This window comes from Xenopus laevis, chromosome 2S (assembly GCF_017654675.1).
Source record: "Xenopus laevis strain J_2021 chromosome 2S, Xenopus_laevis_v10.1, whole genome shotgun sequence".
NCBI classification, from domain to species: domain Eukaryota; kingdom Metazoa; phylum Chordata; class Amphibia; order Anura; family Pipidae; genus Xenopus; species Xenopus laevis.
In genome coordinates, this window is record NC_054374.1 from 156456772 (window position 1) to 156478107 (window position 21336).

The 21336-nt window shown below is 41.5% G+C and overlaps 1 protein-coding gene across 4 annotated transcripts in view; it reads right to left on the reverse strand.

The window, feature by feature from the left end:
- Positions 1–21336, reverse strand: part of amotl1.S (angiomotin like 1 S homeolog) — a 92920-nt gene that overhangs the window by 65228 nt on the left and 6356 nt on the right. The window contains exons 2-3 of one of the 4 annotated variants that reach the window (XM_018250351.2): positions 13404–13513; positions 4898–4948 (exon numbers count right to left, since the gene is read on the reverse strand). In XM_018250351.2, the coding sequence (XP_018105840.1) occupies positions 4898–4948; positions 13404–13482 (130 nt within the window). In that variant the 5' untranslated portion in view covers positions 13483–13513. Of the gene's footprint in view, positions 1–283; positions 671–732; positions 997–4897; positions 4949–13403; positions 13514–21336 lie in introns of those variants that run through there. The other 3 variants (XM_018250353.2, XM_018250352.2, XM_041584576.1) reach the window with 3 other exon arrangements.

A 21336-nucleotide genomic window follows, 5' to 3' on the forward strand; every position in this document is an offset into this window, starting at 1 on the left:
CAGCTGCCCCCATTCTACATTCGGGCTAAGTGACTATGGGCCCTAACAGCACAAATCCAGGGGCCACTGGGAAACCTCCTGTAACTCAGAGGAGACTGAATACATGGCCCAGATTGTAGTTTTATAAGGCAGTGGAATAGTTAAGTATCCAAGCCCATAAATATATAAATAAAAAAAGATAAAGCGCACCCCTAAAGACTCCTAAACACACACTTTATTGCCTTTTAGAGTTGCCACTTCTTTTCATTAAAGCTCCCTCTAGAATTAAATAGAAGCCGCTTACCCCAAGCTATTGCTGAACTACAAGTCTCAGCAGCCTTCAGGTATCAGAGGATATGGTAGTTGTGGGGGTGACAGGTTGGTGGGAGAGGTAAGTGTCTAGTGGAAGTCACCCAGTGTGCAGGTAAGTAGCTATTCCCAATGGAAGCTTCTCATTGGCTCTGGGATGTTGTATCTCTCCAGATGTTGCGCAGCTGTAGCCCAGTAGTAGTAGGAGCAGTGAGGGGACAATAACGAGCTGAGAGCCGGGTCAGTGTCAGTGACATGCGGGGAGGGAGGATGTAGGAGCGGGTGACCCTGTAGCGAGTGAGTTCGGCCGGATCCCCGGGTTGTTAGAGCCCTGAGTGCCGCTACATTACCCCAGTCTGACTCCCCGCACAGTGCGACTCATTCCACACTCACACACACACACAGACACAGACACACACACACACAGACACACAACTCACTCACCTACAGCGCGACTCCTGCTCTAACTTCCTACGGTCCGGCCGGAGAGCCCGTCACTGAGCTGCAGGAGGAGCAGGAGCCCCGTGTGTGGGACATCATAATGCGCTGCACCGACTCACCGCCCAGAACCGCCACCAACAGCAGCAGCAGGAACAGGAGGAATGTGCAGCGCTCTACCTACAGCCGGCTTCCCCGGGGTCCTACTGCCTACCCTATACCTACAGCCGGCTTCCCCGGGGTCCTACTGCCTACCCTCTACCTAGAGCCGGCTTCCCCGGGGTCCTACTGCCTACCCTCTACCTACAGCCGGCTTCCCCGGGGTCCTACTGCCTACCATCTACCCTCTACCTACAGCCGGCTTACCCGGGGTCCTACCGCCTACCCTCTACCTACAGCCGGCTTCTATTGCCCTCATTTCAGGGTCCTATTGCCCTCATTTCAATCAACAGCCAGTGTCCCTGGGGTCCAATTGCCCAAAACTCTTACCGTCGTCTTTTCCCCGAGTCCTACAGCCTAGAACTCTACATACACCGGCTTCTCCAGTGTCCTTCTGCTTACAACTCTATCTACATTCGGCTCCCCAGGGTCCTATTGTCTAAAACTCTATTTACATCTATATACTGCTACCCCTATATACAACCTAAAACTCTATCTACATCTATCTACTGCTACCTTTATATACAACCTAAAACTCTAGCTACATTTATCTACTGCTACCCCTATATACAACCTAAAACTCTACATCTATCTACTGCTGCCCTTTATACATCAGCTTCCATGGGGTTCTACTGCCTATAACTTGATCTACAGTGGGCTTCCCCAGGGTCCTACTGTCTACCACTTTATTTACAGTTGGCTTCTCCAGGGTCCTGCTGCCTACAACTCTGTCACAAACAGCTTCCCCTGGGTCCCATTGCCTCCTACTCTCTGCTACTCTGCCTACAAGTTACTTGCAGTCATGACCCTTAGGGTCCAACTACCTTATATTATAGATACCGTATACACCTGGTTTCCTCAAGGTCCCACAGCACATCTGTATTTATTTTTATACCAGTGGACAGCACTTCATACAATTTAGATTCTGATCTAACGTACGGTTGGGTCCCTTAGCTTAGAACCAGGTTACAGATAGAATAAAACCCTGTCACCTGTCAAAACAGTGACTCTACTAGTTCCAGGGAATCCAAAATAGTATATACAAAATAGCCTTTTGAAGCCAAGTGGCCTTTAGTTTGGGCCCCCTTTCAGATGCTCTGGACCCCCTATTGATTCCAGCCCCAGAGCTCAGGAGCCAATGCTCTACCAACAGTCAACTACCCTAGAGTCCTGCCTATAGCGATCATTTAAGGCTTGTCGCACAGGCATTTTGATTGCTACTGCCCTCTAGTGGAGATCAATGCCAGTCAAAATACCCCTCTGCCCACACTTTGGCACCAAGGTTCACCAGTCACTGCTCTGTGTGCATCCAGTATGGCCCTTTTATTTATTACTATCAGGAGTGAAGAAGACAGATGGACAGGGGTGCTTTGGGCTGAATGCTCCATAGTCCTAAAACTACAGCTGTCACCACAATTTTCCTATTGCTTTTCTATAGTCATTGTCTCAGAGGTCCCAATCCACAACTGGCTCCTACAGTCTTCTTCTACATTCAACAGGCTCCCTCAAAGGCGTTGTTCCCCTTTAAGTTAACTTTTAGTACATTATAGCATTGCCATGTCTAAGCAACGTTTCAATTTATTTTTTTGAATATATAAGAACTGAGCTCTCTAATAAACCAAAAATCTGTATTTGTTCTTCTCAAGAATATCACCAACATCAACATTTGTACATAGCACCAACACGCAAAGAGAGTAGTATAGAGGCAATGTAAACATGACTGGATCTCTTGCTTAAACTCACTCCTGCCCAAGAGCTATTTATTCACTAAATCCTTTGGTGCATGGACCTTTTGTTGCTTGAAGCTCTGTATAAAGCAGCCTGTGGCCAGGGGCAAATAAGTTGCACTTAAGAAAAATATACAATAAAAAAACCATAGCTGTATGATCATTGTGCTCAATTTAGGACTCATTTTTTAGTAGTGTGCCCAGAAACAAGAATGGTTTACTGGAAAGGGGGAGGACTTTGGATGGACTTGGGTTGTGCCTGGGTATGAGTAGGCTATAATAAGGGATACCTGGCGTTCTAGTACAATGATACTCAAATGCATCCATATAGAAAGATGCCAAACTGGATCCAACATGATCTGGGGAATCTGGAATATGCCTGCTATCCTCTAGCCCCACACCTGTTCCACTTATTCCTACCCTGTGCTTCCCACACCCCACCCCTGCTCTCTCTGAACCACTGCTCCCAACCATATTGGTGGACTTTTGGTGACAGGTCTATGCATTTCAATGGAGCAGATAATTTAGGTTTCGTGGGCAAATTACTGACAGCAATAGGTGGATCTTTTACCGCGGGAAACCTGGGGGAGGGGCTTAAAATCGTCAGACTCCCGACAAATATGGGGGAATTGACATGGCTGCATATAAAGGGCCACTTACTGTATTTACTATACTACATGTTTAGGGGCCAGATTATAAAAAGAATGATCATGTTGTCCAAAGAGATCTATTATACTCTTTCCAGCACTGAAATCTGCTTTTCAAAAGAGATTTTTTTTATATTTAATTTTGAAATCTGACATGAGGCTAGTTGTTAGTTTCCCAGGTGCCCTCAGTCATGTGCTCGAACAAACTTCAGCCACACTTTACAGCTGCACTGCAAAGTGGAGTGATATCACACCCATCCCTTTCCTCCTCAACAGAACAATGAGAAGGGGGCAGGACAATAGCCCCCAGACATAAGATAACAGCTCCTTGGTAGATATATGAATAGAACTCAATGGTAAAAATCCATGTCCCGCTGTGACTACATTTAGTAGGAGAAACAATAGCCTATTTGAAAGCAATTCCATTATGAAGTTCTGGCTCTTTCTGAAAGAACATGACCAGGCAAAATGACCTGAGATGGCGCCTACACACCAATATCACAAATAAAAAAAAATACACTTGTTGCTTCAGGAATTACATTTTATATGGTAGAAAGAATTATTTGCAATGTAAACAGCTTAATTTAGAAATAAAAACAACACCTTAAAAATCATGACAGAATCCCTTTAATGTAGGACCACATCCGGCCTATGGGCCTCCACGTGGGCAACATATGCTGACTTTTTGATTTTCACGTGTTGAGATACATTGTTTTTAGTGATACCGATGCAATTGTTTTAGAACATTTTGTAACATTTTAGAAATTAACTTCCACTTTAACAAAGAAATTGACATTTTTCATCATGTGGAAATATTAAACTTTCAGAAAAATCCTTTTCACTTCCAGCTAACTAGTAACCTTAAACGAAGGTCGTGTGGAATCGCAGGCGGACTACCAAGGGTGCCTTATTACTGCAGAGAGATATTTAGCGGCAGTTACTGAATATAAAGTGGCACATAGCGGGCCCAGCAGATGGTCCATCAGCGAGCAACCGAATGTCAAATAAAGTGCTCTCTGCATGTTCTAGTCAGCAGCTCTATGGCTGGCGCAGGATTTGCCATGGAGACAAATGTACATATTATTTCAAGCCCTGGAGGGCAAGGCACTCAGATGACAGTTTGCTGGAAAAATCAGTGGCATCTCAGCACATCTGGTTTTTCTATCTGCGCCGGTTGCTTCATAATAATAATAACAGAACCAGCTTTTCTTTGTCCCAGCACTGATTGGCAGCCCCTGGGCCCAGCACAGTTACTGTCTGTCTGGAGTTGTTCCAGCTGAGATTAACTCATGGGGGGAACAGCTGTCTATACACAATAAAAAATGTGCGGAACAGGGCGGCATATTTATCCCAAAGTGTTTTAGTTTTCCTTAAAATACTTTCTGACAGATGGTTAGCAGATCAGTACACTTAATGTGTGCCTACATTGCCCAACATGGCAAGAGAGGGAGAGGAGCTGAATCCAGTGAAATATATATATTTATATATATATATATATATATATATATATATATATATATATATATATATATATATATATATATATATGGATTCAGCTCCTCTCCCTCTTAACTTAAGGATTTCTAATGAAATAAAATGCAGTATATATTAGAGTGTCAGCCCCTAACAATGACTTACCAGACGGATCTTGCCAAAACTCCGGTGACATGGGATTGGAGGTATCACTTCCTGTTAATTGAAATAACAAACAATATTATAGGCCATCTAGTCATTATATACAGATTGTTGCTGTCTTATTCTGGCGATTGGTCATTTTCGCCACTTTCGGCGCATGCACAGTTGTAACAAACTGGAAAACTGCTCCAACTGCGCATGCGCTGATATGGCCCTGTGAGCTCCGATGCGGGTTAATTAACCCTCGATATTCGACTGGGAACTAAAATCGTTCGACTTCGAATATCGAAGTCGAACGATTTTGCGCAAATCCTGCGATCGTACGATCGAAGGATTTTTCGTTCGATCGAACGATTAAATCCTTCGAATCGAACGTTTCGAAGGATTTTAATCCAACGATCGAAGGAAAATCCTTCGATCAAAAAATCACAGGCAAGCCTATGGGGACCTTCCCCATAGGCTAACATTGACTTCGGTAGGTTTTATCTACCGAAGTAGGTGGTCGAAGTATTTTTTAAAGAGACAGTACTTTGATTATCGAATGGTCGAATAGTCGAACGATTTTTACTTCGAATCGTTCAAATCGTTCGAATTCGAACGAATTTAACCAATTCGATGGTCGAAGTACCCAAAAAATACTTCGAAATTCGAAGTTTTTTACATTCGAATTCTTCACTCGAATTTTGTAAATCTGCCCCTTACTGTAGGTTTGGGCTTTCAGTGGGAGATTAATGTCAGTGGCGGAACTACCGGGGGAGCAGGGGGTGCAATTGGGCCAGGGCCCCCACCCCTCAGGGCAACCCGGCAGCTCGCGCACTGCTGATTTCCGGCCACATCGGCCGATTTCGGGGCAGATAATCAGGTACGGAGGGGAGTGGGGGTGAGGCTGCACGTCCCGCACCAGGGCCCGCCCCCCTCCAGTTACGTTACTGATTAATGTGTTGTATGAATTAAGAGACACTAGTACCTACAAAGCCATGGCGCTGGATAACCAACTTGCACCCAAGTTTTTCTGCTGCCAGGAAATAACTGCTGTTCACGAGAGGCACAAAAATTACTGCAATTTTCTGACTGCCGGTTACCTAGCAACAGATGCTATTCCAACACACATTTACAATCCAATCAATTGTTATGCATTCTTTGCTTTCTTTTAAACATCTTCAATATTTTTGTTCTGTTGCTATGATGTTGGAAGGGTGGGCTTAAAGTATTGTTGAATATATGCCGGCTGCCATCAAAAACAGCCTACAATTAAAGTCCGTGTTGTCAGTTACATTTATGGAGGAAACCTTATTCAGCTTAATAAGAAAATAAATTCTATATATAAGAAGTATTTTCTCCATATCTAAGGAGCATACTCATATAGACTACAGTGTTTTTTATCCTAACGGTTTGTTTTTCTCTGGGCTTTCTCAGGGGATACATAGGTCATCATCTAGTTGGATCCTGAAGGAGGTTTGAGGGAATTTTCCACCTCCAATGCTTTTACCATGATGGCTTGTTATTTGTCCAAGATTCTTGCTTAAATCTGGAAGCCTTTGCCATTTGCTACTTCTTTTTTTTTTTTAAACAAAGTTCTTGTGAGTCTTGTCTTGTAAGATATAGCGAAGACTATTGTGAAGGACCTTCGACAAGTTGGCTCACAAAGAAGAATCTTTCTGACATGGTTTAAAGAAGAAAAACCTTCTATGCCTGCTTCCTTTGTACACCAGATTCAGGGTGTGAATTGAGTGAAGACCCTCTCTTCTGTTTCACTTGCTCTATAATTCTATAAGCCTTCTACTGGCCAAGAAAAGCCTGGTTTATGGAAATAGTCATCTGACTGATCCAGCCTCTCTTGCCACTTATGATATGTTATTGCAAACCCGAGATTTCATCTCTGATCCAAACTTTTTGAAAAGTTGGAAAGCAACCTAAGCATGCAAAAAGTTCCTGGAGTTGCCAAAAATTACCTGTAATTAGCTAAAGATAGCTCTTATGTGGATTGATAGCATATGGGTGGCTCTGTTTGGCAGTACACATGGATTTTATGGAAGTAAAGGGCACCTTCAAGCTAGGAATTCAAAAAGAAGCACCTGCTTTGAGGTCACTAAGGGCAACATCCAATAGGTTGTCGAGAAACACTTTGCTCAGGAGCCACTGGTTGGAGATCACTGGCCTATAGACTGTGAGGGATCTAATTTCACAAATGCATCCTTTTGAAACAGTGGTGCAGATCCTCTTACAAAGTAGCAGAGACCCCAATCTACCTATACACATAGAAGGTTTTCTTTGTACTTTGTGTAGCTCCAAAGATCTGCCCCCAGTTTATGTGCTAAATTTCCTCAATCAAAGCTTATTGAAGGCCAATAGTTACATAGTTACATAGTTAAATTGGGTTGAAAAAAGACAAAGTCCATCAAGTTCAACCCCTCCAAATGAAAACCCAGCCCCATACACACACCCCTCCCTACTTTCACACAAATTATATATACCCATATCTATACTCACTATAGAGTTTAGTATCACAATAGCCTTTGATATTATGTCTGTCCAAGAAATCATCCAAGTCCCTCTTATAGTCATTAACTGAATCAGCATCACAACATCACCCGGCAGTGCATTCCACAACCTCACTGTCCTGACTGTGAAGAACCCCCTACGTTGCTTCAAATGAAAGTTCTTTTCTTCTAGTCTGAAGGGGAGGCCTCTGGTACGGTGATCCACTTTATGGGTAAAAAGGTCCCCTGCTATTTGTCTATAATGTCCTCTAATGTACTTGTAAAGTGTAATCATGTCCCCTCACAAGCACCTTTTTTCCAGAGAAAACAATCCCAACCTTGACAGTCTCCCCTCATAATTTAAGTCTTCCCTCCCTCTAACCAATTTAGTTGCACTTAGTCTCTGCACTCTCTCCAGCTCATTTATATCCCTCTTAAGGACTGGAGTCCAAAACTGCCCCCATACTCCAGATGAGGCCTCACCAGGGACCTATAGAGAGGCATCTTCTTAAATCAATGTTCTGCTACAAGTCTTAGACTTGGTCAAAAGGTTTATAAAAATGTTTTTACTTTAAAGACCTTTGAATAATTGGGTGGTTCTATGCTGGGATCTCACTATAGTTTTCAGACATTATTTTGAACCATTGGATGCTCTTGTCATTAATGTAAAAGAAGACACCATAAACTTAAAGGGCTGGTTCACCTTTAAGTTAACTTTTAATATGTTATAGAATGGCTAAATCTAAGTTACCTTTCATTTGGTCTTCGTTTTTTCTTTTTTTTTATAGTTTTTTTTAAAGGTTTTATTGTATTGAATGTTCTTAACAATAACAAGATGACATTGACAAGAGTAAGAAGGATGGTGTACATCTGGTAAACGTATCGTACAGCAATAGTTATCACATCAGCCAATACATTGAATACAGAGTTAATCAGAATTTCTATTCTGCATTTCACAGATTGCCAGGGATCGTTTATGATTTACTGATGATTATCGTTATCTGTTGGGTGGCTATCTAACCAAGGGGACCATAGCTTTTCAAATTTGGCTGGGCAGCCTCTGCTTTCATAGGTAAGTCTGATGGCAGGAAGGATTTTGTTGACAAGGTTATTTTTTTATAGTTTTTTAATTATTTACCTACGTCTTCTGACTCTTTCCAGCTTTCAAATTGGGGTCACTGACCCCATCTAAAAAATAAATGATCCTTAAAGCTGCTACAAATGTATTTTTATTGCTACTTTTTATTAGTTATCTTTCTATTCAGACCTCTCCTATTCATGTTCCAATCACTTATTCAAGTCAATGCATGGTTGCTAGGGTAAATTTGACCCTAGCAACCATATTGCTGAAACTGCAAACTGGAGAGTATCTTAACAAAAAGCTAAATAACTTAAAGGACCAGTAACATCAAAAAATTTTTTTTAAAAAATTAGTTAGTACACAACGAAAAAAAACACATACACAAATTATACTTTAAAAAAGCAAAGTCTTTATTAAGAAATAACTTACAGAAACTCTGCTTCCTGTCTTCTACAGAAACGGCGAAAGGGCGACCATCCATTGAGCGGTGCTTGATTTCTCCTCCCTGGCTCTCTGCTGCTGGATCCTTCAGCTGCCACATTCTGTGCTTTCTGTAGTGCAGCGGCGCTTCCAGCAGGAACTTGAGGCGGATCTGCGGTGCCGGTGTTCCTGTGGACCATGATCTCTCTATCACTGCTGTAACAGCTCAGGCCCTACAAGATCCCCCTCCGCCGGGGGAGGTGAGTCCTGGTCAGTTCCCGACAAAACTCTCATTGCTGTAACAGCTCAGGCACTGCTGAGCTGCGGGGCTCTGCATCCAGCTGACTACAAGTCCCTGCGTCCCACTGCCGGTAACGCTTTCGGAGAAGCAGATGGGACGGATGCATGGTGGGACTTGTAGTTTTGTCGGTAGCTGCGAAGCGCCAGAGAGAAACAGTTGCAGCGGGTGTGCGCAGCTGCGAGGGCGCACTACCGGTTGTCCCAGCAAACTGTCCCTTGCCACACAGCCGCCCTACAGGGAACTGACCAGGACTCACCTCCCCCGGCGGAGGGGGATCTTGTAGGGCCTGAGCTGTTACAGCAGTGATAGAGAGATCATGGCCCACAGGAACACCGGCACCGCAGATCCGCCTCAAGTTCCTGCTGGAAGCGCCGCTGCACTACAGAAAGCACAGAATGTGGCAGCTGAAGGATCCAGCAGCAGAGAGCCAGGGAGGAGAAATCAAGCACCGCTCAATGGATGGTCGCCCTTTCGCCGTTTCTGTAGAAGACAGGAAGCAGAGTTTCTGTAAGTTATTTCTTAATAAAGACTTTGCTTTTTTAAAGTATAATTTGTGTATGTGTTTTTTTTCGTTGTGTACTAACGAATTTTTTAAAAAATTTTTTTGATGTTACTGGTCCTTTAAAACCCACAAATTAAAAAAATGAAAACCAATAGCAGATTTTCTCAGAATATTACTCTCTACATCATACTAACAGTTAATTTAAAGGTGAACAACCCCTTTAAGGAAGGCCATATTTATTGAACACCCATTTTTGATATTGAAAAAACTTTCAACATTTATCCGTCTACCTTCGAATTTTTGTCCTAAGGAAGCTTCAGTTCTTCATATCAATAGCATCCATGTTTTCTGTTTTCCTATTTGCTTTCCTGCCCTAATGATGGACGAACAGGAAAGCAAACTCAATTTGCAACATAGGAACCACATGAACAGCTTGTCGCAGAAAAGGTTTATCACCTGGTTTTATTTGGCGACAGAGCATTGAACAGTGGAATAATGTTTCTCTTCATATTCATCTAGGGCAGGGGTCCCCAACATTTTTAACCCATGAGCCACATTCACATATAAGTAAGGTTGAGAGCAATACAAGCAAGTCCCTTGGGGTGCCAAATAAGGGCTGTGATTGGCTATTTAGTAGCCCCTATGTGGACTGGCAACCTACAGGAGGCTCTACTTTGCTTGATACTTTGTTTTTATGTAATTAAAACTTGCTTCCAAGCCTGGAATTCAAAAATAAGCACCTGCTTTCTTTGAGGCCACTGAGAGCAACATCCAAGGGGTTGGAGTGCAACATGTTACTCACGAGCTACTGGTTGAGTATCACTAGTGCAGAATTGTCGGGTGGGAAGAAGGACATATAATGGGGAGAAAATTACAACAAGGCACTTGTGGAAAAAGTACTCTGGGTTACTCTAAGAAAGAGGTGTAAAAGAAGGCTGGTGTTAAAAAGTTAGTGATGCTAGTCACTGGGGGTGCCAAATTGTCATCCCCACCGGAGTGTTTAAGAGCTTCATCTTCTTTAAAGGAAAACTATACCCCTCAAACAATGTAGGTCTCTATAAAAAGATATTGCATAAAACAGCTCATATGTAAAACCCTGCTTCATGTAAATAACCCATTTTCGTAATAATATACTTTTTAGTACTGTGTGCCATTAGTTAATCATGAATAGAAAACTTCCATTTTAAAAAATAAGGGCCACCCCCTGAGAATGTACGATTCACGGTGCACACAAACATACCAAACAAACCATACTTGTTAGGTCACATGACCCAATTAACAGACAGAGTTCTGTCATTTGCTTCCACACTTCTTCCTGTTACCGTTAGAGCTGCAGTATTTGTGGTCAGGTGATTTCGGAGGCAGCACACAGACCATCACGAAATCGGGGTTCAAGGCAAGAGATGTAAAATGGCAATATTTACTTAAATATATATTCCAATTTGGTAATATTCTTTAATATGCCACTGAATATGATATAAACTATCTGTTGAAGTGTTCATTTCGGGGGTATAGTTTTCCTTTAAGTTGAACAAGATAGGAATGATGTCATGAATATATCTGTAGAGAAAGAAGGCATAACTGGTAAGAGTATGGTTTCTAAGGACCTCTGCATTCTAATATTTGCAACAAGGTGACCCTGACTGATTCACTAGTGGAAGAGTAAGGAATCCATATAAACCATGGCATTACAGACTGCTATATAAACTGATAAACTATATATCCCATGTCTGCATAGTTTTTATGGATATGGATCTAAGCTTCTATTATCTTGTCTAAGGCCTTCTATAGGCCTGTATAGAACATAATTCAACAACTGGATCTTGTTTAACTACAACTAAATTGTAATATGCTATTGATAGTGTAATAGAGGTTATAGGTCTGAGCCTTTGGGGGGCTACTATTTGTTATCCAGCTATAGAACATCCCTGTCTTATTATCAGCAATAGATCGTGTCTGTTGAGGCAAACACTATGGCTGATCCCACTTATACATTAGGCTTGAAGAGCAGCGAATGAATAAACTAAAGTAGTGGGCAGTGATGGGCGAAATGCTTTAAAGTCAATGGGCGTCCGAAAAATTATGACGTGCACCAATTTTAAAGGCACAACATTTTTTTTGTTGTGGTGGATTTTCACGGAAATTCATCGCAAATCCATGCCTGACGAATTTATTCCCCATCACCAGTGGTGGGTCTATGTCCCAGATCCATGGGAAACCTAGCAATACATACACAGAGGGAATGTTCCATAAACACAGAGATCTTTCATCCTTTAACTGTTAAGGAAACAACAGAAGGCAAACACTACTTTTGAATACAATGTGTTTTACCCCTTTAAGAAATCAATAACAAGAAACACCATTGTTTTTGTAAAATGTGCAATTTTAGCAAAAAAATAAACCATATTAGAGATATGTGCTTGTAATTCAAACTGACTTGCCCCAAACACAAAACAATATATAAGATTCTGTTTAACCAGTGAAGTTCTATCAGGCCTGCCTGGCCCCCAGTCACTGGTAATGCAATACAGGCAGCACTGAACACAGTAGGATGACTGTATAATGTGAAGCCCGAGGCAAAGAAAGACAGAATAATTAGATCCAGGTGCTCTGAGTTTAAAGAATAACAAAAAGAACATCTCCCTCTCTGCTAAGAACAGTGCTTCCATGTCTGCTACAAGCCCTAAAATTAATGGCTGCCAAGGACTGCTGGGAATTGTAGTTAACTACCTACTTTAGTGCTGCAGGTGGACTGCAGGTTGGGATTGGAGATAGGAGGGTCTGTGGTTGTGTGATAGCAGGTATAGTAGGGAGAGATGGTGCCTATAGTAACAGTGGATAATAGTCTCTGGGAAGGGAGTGTGACTGTGGGATAGCAGGTATAGTAGGGAGAGATGGTGTCTATAGTAACAGTGGATAATAGTCTCTGGGAAGGGAGTGTGACTGTGGGATAGCAGTATAGTAGGGAGAAGATGGTGTCTAATACAGTAACAGTGGATAATAGTCTCTGGGAAGGGAGTGTGACTGTGGGATAGCAGGTATAGTAGGGAGAGATGGTGCTATAGTAACAGTGGATAATAGTCTCTGGGAAGGGAGTGTGACTGTGGGATAGCAGGTATAGTAGGGAGAGATGGTGCCTATAGTAACAGAGGGATAATAGTCTCTGGGAAGGGAGTGTGACTGTGGGATAGCAGGTATAGTAGGGAGAGATGGTTTCTAATAGTAACAGTGGGATAATAGTCTCTGGGAAGGGAGTGTGACTGTGGGATAGCAGGTATAGTAGGGAGAGATGGTTTCTATAGTAACAGTGGGATAATAGTCTCTGGGAAGGGAGTGTGACTGTGGGATAGCAGGTATAGTAGGGAGAGATGGTGCCTATAGTAACAGAGGGATAATAGTCTCTGGGAAGGGAGTGTGACTGTGGGATAGCAGGTATAGTAGGGAGAGATGGTGTCTATAGTACAGTGGGATAATAGTCTCTGGGAAGGGAGTGTGACTGTGGGATAGCAGGTATAGTAGGGAGAGATGGTGTCTATAGTAACAGTGGGATAATAGTCTCTGGGAAGGGAGTGTGACTGTGGGATAGCAGGTATAGTAGGGAGAGATGGTGTCTATAGTAACAGTGGATAATAGTCTCTGGGAAGGGAGTGTGACTGTGGGATAGCAGGTATAGCAGGGCACAAAAAGCACAAAAAATCCTTTAAAAGAAATCCTAGTGGTCTTACCTCTTCGAGCACCAAGATGGTGATGCTGCCCTGTATAAGGCAACCTTGTCCTTTCATCCAATGTCCATCTCTCCTCCATTGTCCCTAGCAGCTCCGTATGGACCTGAGATCTAAACGAATAACAACTTGTTACACATCACTTTTGCAAGTTCCAGCTTTTCTTTTATGTAACATAAATGTCTGTTTTGCAAAAACCATGTAGACAGTGAGACATTCCTTGAAGGAATTTGGGTGTGCTTCTGTGCTCCTGGTATTTCTGGACCCTAACAACAGCCCAGTATAGGATTAGGGGACTTGGTAGGCAAGCAAGTTAGGTCAGGGCAAAAATTCTGCTCATTGGCTACTACACATGGTAAAATGCATAGCAACCATATGCACTGTCATAAATAGGCTTGGTGAAAGTTTTAACTGCATTAAAAAGTAGGGATGCACCGAATCCAGGATTCGGTTAGGGATTCGGCCAGGATTCGGCCTTTTTCAGCAGGATTAGGATTCGGCTGAATCCTTCTGCCTGGCCAAACCGAATCTGAATCCCAATTTGCATATGCAAATTAGGGGCGGTGAGGGAAATCTCGTGACATTTTGTCACAAAAAAAGGAAGTAAATGTTTTCCCCTTCCCTTTCCCTAATTTGCATATGCAAATTAGGATTCGGTTCGGTATTCGGCCGAATCTTTCGCAAAGGATTCAGTGGTTTGGCCGAATCCAAAATAGTGGATTCGGTGCATCCCTATTAAAAAGGCACTTTACAGTGAGGTTTATGTTATAACAAGGAAAGGTTTGTACCATCCCAGTGTGCTAAACTGGCCAATCAGATATATCCCTGCACTATTCTGACTGCATTAGGCCAATAAAACCTACTGAGAGATGAGCAAACATTTGCCCGTGTTATTATTACATAACCAGCATTCTTGTTAAAAGACCAAAATTACCTTACAGAGCTAATATGAAAAAAAAAATCAGAAACATGGCTGATGCCAGTAATTTATTGGTATTTTTCTAATTGGTATTTTTCTCTCTTTGAAAAAGGCTACGGAGGTAGCCGAAATGTTAGTCTCCCCATAATAAAGAAATTTGAATTGTCATTAAAGGGATACTGTCATGGGAAAAACATGTTTTTTTTAAAAACACGTCAGTTAATAGTGCTGCTCCAGCAGAATTCTGCACTGAAATCCATTTCTCAAAAGAACAAACAGATTTTTTATATTCAATTTTGAATCTGACATGGTGCTAGACATATTGTCAGTTTCCCAGCTGCCCCCTGTCATGTGACTTGTGCTCTGATAAACTTCAGTTTTTCTTTAGTGCTGTACTGCAAGTTGGAGCGATATCACCCCCCCAGCAGCCTAACAACAATGTTAAGGTAACCAGATAACATCTCCCTAACACAAGATAACAGCTCCCTAGTAGATCTAAAAACAACACTCAATAGTAAAAGCCAAGTCCCACTGAGACACATTCAGTTACATTAAGTAGGAGAAATAACAGCCTTCGACAACGAGACCATATTATTCACTGGAACTGCACCCATACAAGCTGAACTGAAAACATGTGAGTGCCTACTTTTTGTGCAGTAGTATATATATAAGACAAGACAGTTGTTTTCTTTAAATGTGTATAATTCCCATTCCACAACTCCTAGCTTCCTAATGTTAATCATACAGTAACTAATTAGGTGTGACTAATTGATCAGGAAGTGAGCTGGAGGCGTGACCTCATTTTGAAAAGTCAAAAAGCTAACGAGGTGGAGGCCAGATTCCTATGACAATAAAGTACTTTTATAGAGAGAACAGAAGCCACAGAAGCTGAAAAAGAATAAATATAGTCAGAGAAAAGCAATGTGAATCAGTAACAAAGTTACATTTGTTCCTCCGTGAGATAAAGGGAAAACATTTTCTGAAGAGACAGGAATAATCTTGTTCAGCCTAAAAATAGGGTATTTCAGAAAATGTTGGCTTTGCAGTTTGGGGTTATAGGAGGGCAATAGCACATGTGGGATTTTAATCAGTTGAGCTTTGTTGTTACCATTAGCCCAAGGATAAAAGCATGGCTAGAAAGATATATATAATACAGAACAGATATTACACTCCCACTGGACCCCATAGTGACTTTACTTAACCAGGTTGTGGAAGTATCACCCCATAAAGCACAACATAAAAACACTGTGCAACAATCGCACTGCATTGGAAATCAGGCAGAGGACCAACCCTAACAATATGGGAAAATATGATCAACAAAGCAGTATCTCTGTAAACTAATTGCATATCTCAGGAGAGGCTGCCCTAAAAAATATGAGAAGGTCTTGGGACAGTGGGCAGAGATGACCCCCAACGATCTCTGAATTCCTCCCAATCCCCCGACATAGAATCAGACAGATCGCCAACTGGCGCCTCTCCTATGTATACAAAATTCGCCCATGTTAAGACAAGACCTAGCTTATGATAGTATTACCATTTGGCACCAACATCGAACCCTGGAGGATATTGGAATACCTTCAAAGATCCTTTAAAATAAGTGATTGTAAAATTGATGAGGGGGCTATTCTAAGAAATTTTGCAATGTACATTCATTATTTATTTATTTTTTATTCCAAGATATTAAGTGATACATGTACTGTTAATATGAATGAATTTTGTTACAACAGCTCCACCTGCTGGTCAGTTTCCCACCAGTCTGACCACCAAGTAGTCAAGGAAGTTGTCAGGTGAAAGAAAGAGGCTGCTCTGATGTTCTTCTGCTTAGGAAAGATTTGAGAAAGGTTTCTAATTTTTTTTCCTAACCAGAAGAAACCTCTTTCTTTCTCCTGACAACTTCATCGACTACTTGGTGGTCAGACTGGTGGGAAACTGACCAGCAGGTGGCGCTGTTGTAACAAAATGAACTTATATTAACAGTACCTGTATCCCTTAATATCTTGGAATTAAAACATATAAATAATGAATGTAAATGACAAAAGTGCCTAGAATATCAATCTTATCAATTAGACATTCACTTGTTTGAAAGGTTTACTTATCCTTTAAGGAGTGTTAGGAAGGCAATAAAGACACCGTTTTCAGTTTGTTTAAAACATTTTATTTCTCTGTTATAATCTAACATTCTGTACAATGTATAAATATATTGGTGTAAAATGGTTTCTCATTATGCTCAATAAAAAAAATTGCAAAATACATGGCTAGAAGACATAACAATTCCTCTTGGACTTACTTCCAATTATAGTGAATGAGAATAATAAGAATATGTTAAAAATGAATGCTTCCCCAGCTATTTTTGGGTTTTCTCCTAATTCCATTCACACTAATAGGGAACAATTTAAAGCAATGTCTGGATCTGATATTGGTAAACATGTATTGGAGACAAGAAGGAAGTTAGGAATATGTTCCAGGAATATAGGGGATAAAGATAGAAGTGAGAGGGCTGATAGAAAGGAAGGATAAGTCAGTTTGGCCTTTATGATAATGAGCTTGAGGCAGGACTGTATGAATGAAGAGGGGGAAGCTCTAGTCTTGAGACTAGAAAACAACAAAATGTGGGTGAGAATTGGAGAAAATTGTGATTGAGGGGAAAGCAGAAGCTTTAAGACTTGCAGCGCTTCGCTGGTCTCATTTCGAATATTGCCAAAGCAGTTAAAGATGGCGCCCATAAACTCCGCTGGACAGAATCTGCACGGAGGGGTAGGTAAAGAGTTAGGGGCATTTGCCTGGGGGGGGCAGCTAGGCTGGGGGGGATGGGGGTCTATGTAGGGTAGCAGGGTAGGGTTTTTTCTTATTAAGGGTTTGTTTCTCCTTTAAGGCTGTTGGCTCTTGCTCAGTGCTCCTGCTCCATTGATTTGAATTCGATCAGCCATTGTGCGATCACACACAGTGGAGCTGAAGCTGAGGTCAGGGCTGACCTCCAGAGATGCCTCCTTTCATGTATTTGGACTGACCTCATCTTCAGCTCCACTTAGGGTTGCCACCATTACTGGAAAAAATACCGGCCTTCCTATATATTTATCTTTTTTCCATATTAATAACATTGGGATCAACTAACATTTTTACCGGCCAGGCCAGTAAAATACCAGACAGGTAGCAACCCTAGCTCCACTGTGTGTGATCGCACACAGGCTGATCAGATTCAAATCAATGGAGCAGGGGCATGGAGCAGATCTGCTTCTCGAAACCGGTCAGTAGTAACGATAATGTGCACTGTGTCAAGGCTGACATGCAAATAATATAACATTAAATAAAGAAGCTTTTATTATATCACGAAAAACGAGCCATGGAAATCCGTTTTTGAAAGTTGTGAGGACGCTCTGTTGCCAGGGAGCTGGATTTTGGACACGTGATGGTCGGGAGCCAATTGGGGAGCTTCACACTGGTGAGAGAAGTGTTTTTGTGACAACAGTTAAGCCTGTGTGTCCAGTGTCGGACTGGTCCACCAGGATACCAGGAAAACTCCCGGTGGGCCAAGGTGTCAGTGGGCCCTCCTGCTTCTAAACTTTTGGCCTATTTCATGGTCATTCTCTATTTCTTTAAGGGAACAAAGAGGTTTAATAATGGAAGAATAGAGTATAGTATGTAGAGAAAAGAGACTAGGAGAATAAAGAGGTTAAGTGAGGAGAGGAGGTATAAAATTTTGGAAAGTGGGCCCTCAGCCTAAGGTTTTCTGGTGGGCCCCTGGTATCCCAGTCCGACACTGTGTGTCCATAGTCTTGAGGCCTTAAGGATGGAGTTCTGTCGGTGGATGCAATCTGCTTTTTCAGAACTTGGTATATCCTGAGAGTGCAGAGAAGTAACTGATCCTATTGTTGAAGGGAATGGAAGGACATAAGAGTGACTGATTGTAATTATTATTGTATATAAGAGAGCTACAGTATCCTTGCTTGGTCTGGTTGAGGGCAAAATCGAGCCATGATAGCATATATTTTTAGCATAGAAAATCAGACTTTGTATAAAATTTTCTTTACATATGCCCAATGAACAAGAACATAAGGGATAGTTATGAGTTCAGCAGGGCAGGAACCAGGGGTAGGCAACAGAGGCACATTGCTCAGGCAAAACAGGCTGATGGGCACAATCAGAGGGGAGTAAATGGTGGTGGATGGGATTATTAGTATTACCTTAGGCACCAATACTATTTTACCCTGCTCTGAAAGGAGGATGGTATCAAGGCATAAGAGCTAAGTCCTAATAGTATTGTACAGAATGTGCTGGAGTCTTATGAGGTGCAATTAAAATGTAATGCAAAGTGCACAGTAAAGTGTTGTCAGCTTCAATGAAGCCCAAAACCCCTAGCACTCCCTAGCTTTTGCTAGCTAAAGGACAATTCCTATCTCCCCCAACTTAAACATGGTATGATCCTCCGCTGTACAAATGTTGGCTCTCTAAGGGTGGAAAAGTTTGAATACCAGTCAGAATATAAGAACTTTCAGGGGCTAGAGAAAGTAGAATTAGAGTTTCACAATTCCACTAGGGTTGCCAACAAACTGTCAGCTATAAAATACCTATACCCATATCATTAGTGATGTTGTCTTTCATCCCTCCAGTATGGAACTTGTTTTATTCAAGTTTTGTTTCAAGGACATTATTGCTGTAGATTACATGGGGCAAAGCTGTTATTAAGCTTCAGGGCTAAATGCTGAAATAGCTTAAATGTAAATGCAATTTTTTTATTTGCTTGGTTTAATAGAATTCTGATATAACAAGCTGCAGCCTGTGCTTTTTTATAATCACTGTTCTCTCTTTGGGCATATTAATAAACGCATCATTATAATTCTATTTGTTCCTAAGAGGGTTATTAAAAGATGGAGAAATGTCTTTAGACTGACTCAGAAATTAAAGCAGTTCATTGTATGCAGTTTGTTTTGGGACCCTGATCTGCATCGTATTTGCCCAGACTGTGTGCCTGGTCCTGGAGCGGTGATGGAGGGAGCCCAACTTGAAGGCTCATTTGGGTCAGATTAGGGAAGAGTAAGTCTAGATGCTGTTCTTCTTTTGATACAAGTAAAATCCCATCTTGATTATTTGGGTATGATTTAAATGAATAGTTATATGATGTCCTAGATATTTTTGGAAAAAGTCTCCCATACACCAACATTATTATCTTGCTATGAACTGCAGGGAGGCCTTGACCAAAAGTGAGACCTTCAAGATGAGGCTCAACCACATCGGTCAGATGAGCACCGTCCTAGACTGTAAGATTCAATTTTAATTTAATCTTTTGTAAAGTGCACATTGCACTCTTCGTGCTACAGAATTATAATTGTCAGTTGTAATGGTTTTAAGATAAGGGAACCTAACACTAGGTACTTTATAGGTCATCATTTCTCTTGCTCTTGGAAGTCATTATTTAGATCCCAAACGTGCATGAAAGCTGAACATCTTTTTGACAAAGAGGAGGAAAGACAAATATATTGCAACAGAGGTTGAGGCATATGCTGGACCATGTAGATCAGGAGTCCCCAAATTTGTTTACCCATGAACCCCACTCAAGTATAAAATAATGTTGGAGAGCAACACAAGCATGCAAAAAGTTCCCAGGGCTTCCAAATAAGGTTGTGATTGGGTATTGGTAACCCCTATTTGGACTATTGCAGCCAACAGGAGGCTCTGTTTGGCAGTATGCATGTTTTTTATGCAACTAAAGCTTGCCTTTAAGCCAGGAATCCAAAAAGAAGCACCTGCTTTGAGGCCACTGGGAGCAACATCCAAGGGGTCGAAGAGCAACATGTTACTCACGAGCTACTGGTTGGGGATCACTGATATAGACATAGGCAATAACCGACACAAGTGCCAGTATTTTAATACTTGTAGTCTACTGCTATTGGCAATAATTAAAGCTTCTTAGAAATACTATCCCATGACCAAAAAACACAATTGTGAAAGAAACAAAATACTTAAAACTTAATATGCCATGTTTTTTGACCTGAATACTATGTTAGGAGGTCACTTAAAACATATTCCAGGCCCCCTTTGATCTTCAAGCTCTCTACTGTAGTGTCATTCTCTATCATATGATGGAGCTAGGCTCAAGCCATGGGGAAGTTGAAGACAGAAGAGTGCCCAAGGTCTCTGTGTTCCCCACTGATTTTGGGTGCTGATTATGACATTCTTTAGGAAAGTGCTCATGACAAGACACCATCCACTGAGACTGGAGGGAAGGAGATTTTTGCATAGTAAGGTTGTCGTAGTTGCTAGGGGCAGTCAAGTATTGGATCTCTAATATGAAAGGAGACAAGTGAAGAGAGGTGGGGATCAAATTTTGGTTTTAGTGAATTATTTAAGAAGAAAGGGTAATGGAGGAAAGGGTATATGGAGTTATTAAACAAAATCAGTAATGTTTTTGTAATCTTACTTAGAAAGTCTTGCAATTAAGTCTTTGACAAATGAAATGAGTCCGATATCTATGAGATGAGAATTATCAACCATGAAGAGAATTAGAGAGCTAAAAGTAAAGCTGGGAATACACTATATGATTCAGTTAGACGTCACCAAATGAGGGGGTATTTACCTGACCAAAGCGCTTGGGCAAATGAAGAAAACTCAATGATTAGATCCCAATGGGGCCTACAGAGACCATTCTGGAGAGGACCACATAAATGTGCTGATACTGTCCATCCCCCGATGTGGCTCCCTAGTAGGGACCACATTTACTGAGCAGAACAGTAAAGCAAATGAAAACACAAGGGTTTTAATTATAAAGTGAATATAAACAGGGGTCAATGCTTATTTTTCATACAAATTAAGACACAAACACACGCAAACTTTCAATGTTGCAAAAATATGTTCACTTTGCAGTGTTACTGCATCTTTAAAGGGGTGGTTCACCTTTCAGTTCAGTTTTAGTATGTTATAGAATGGCAGATTATAAGCAACTTTTCTATTAGCCTTCATTTCTTCTTTTTTTTATAGTTTTAGAATTATTTTAGAATTATTTGCCTCTTTCCAGCTTTCAAA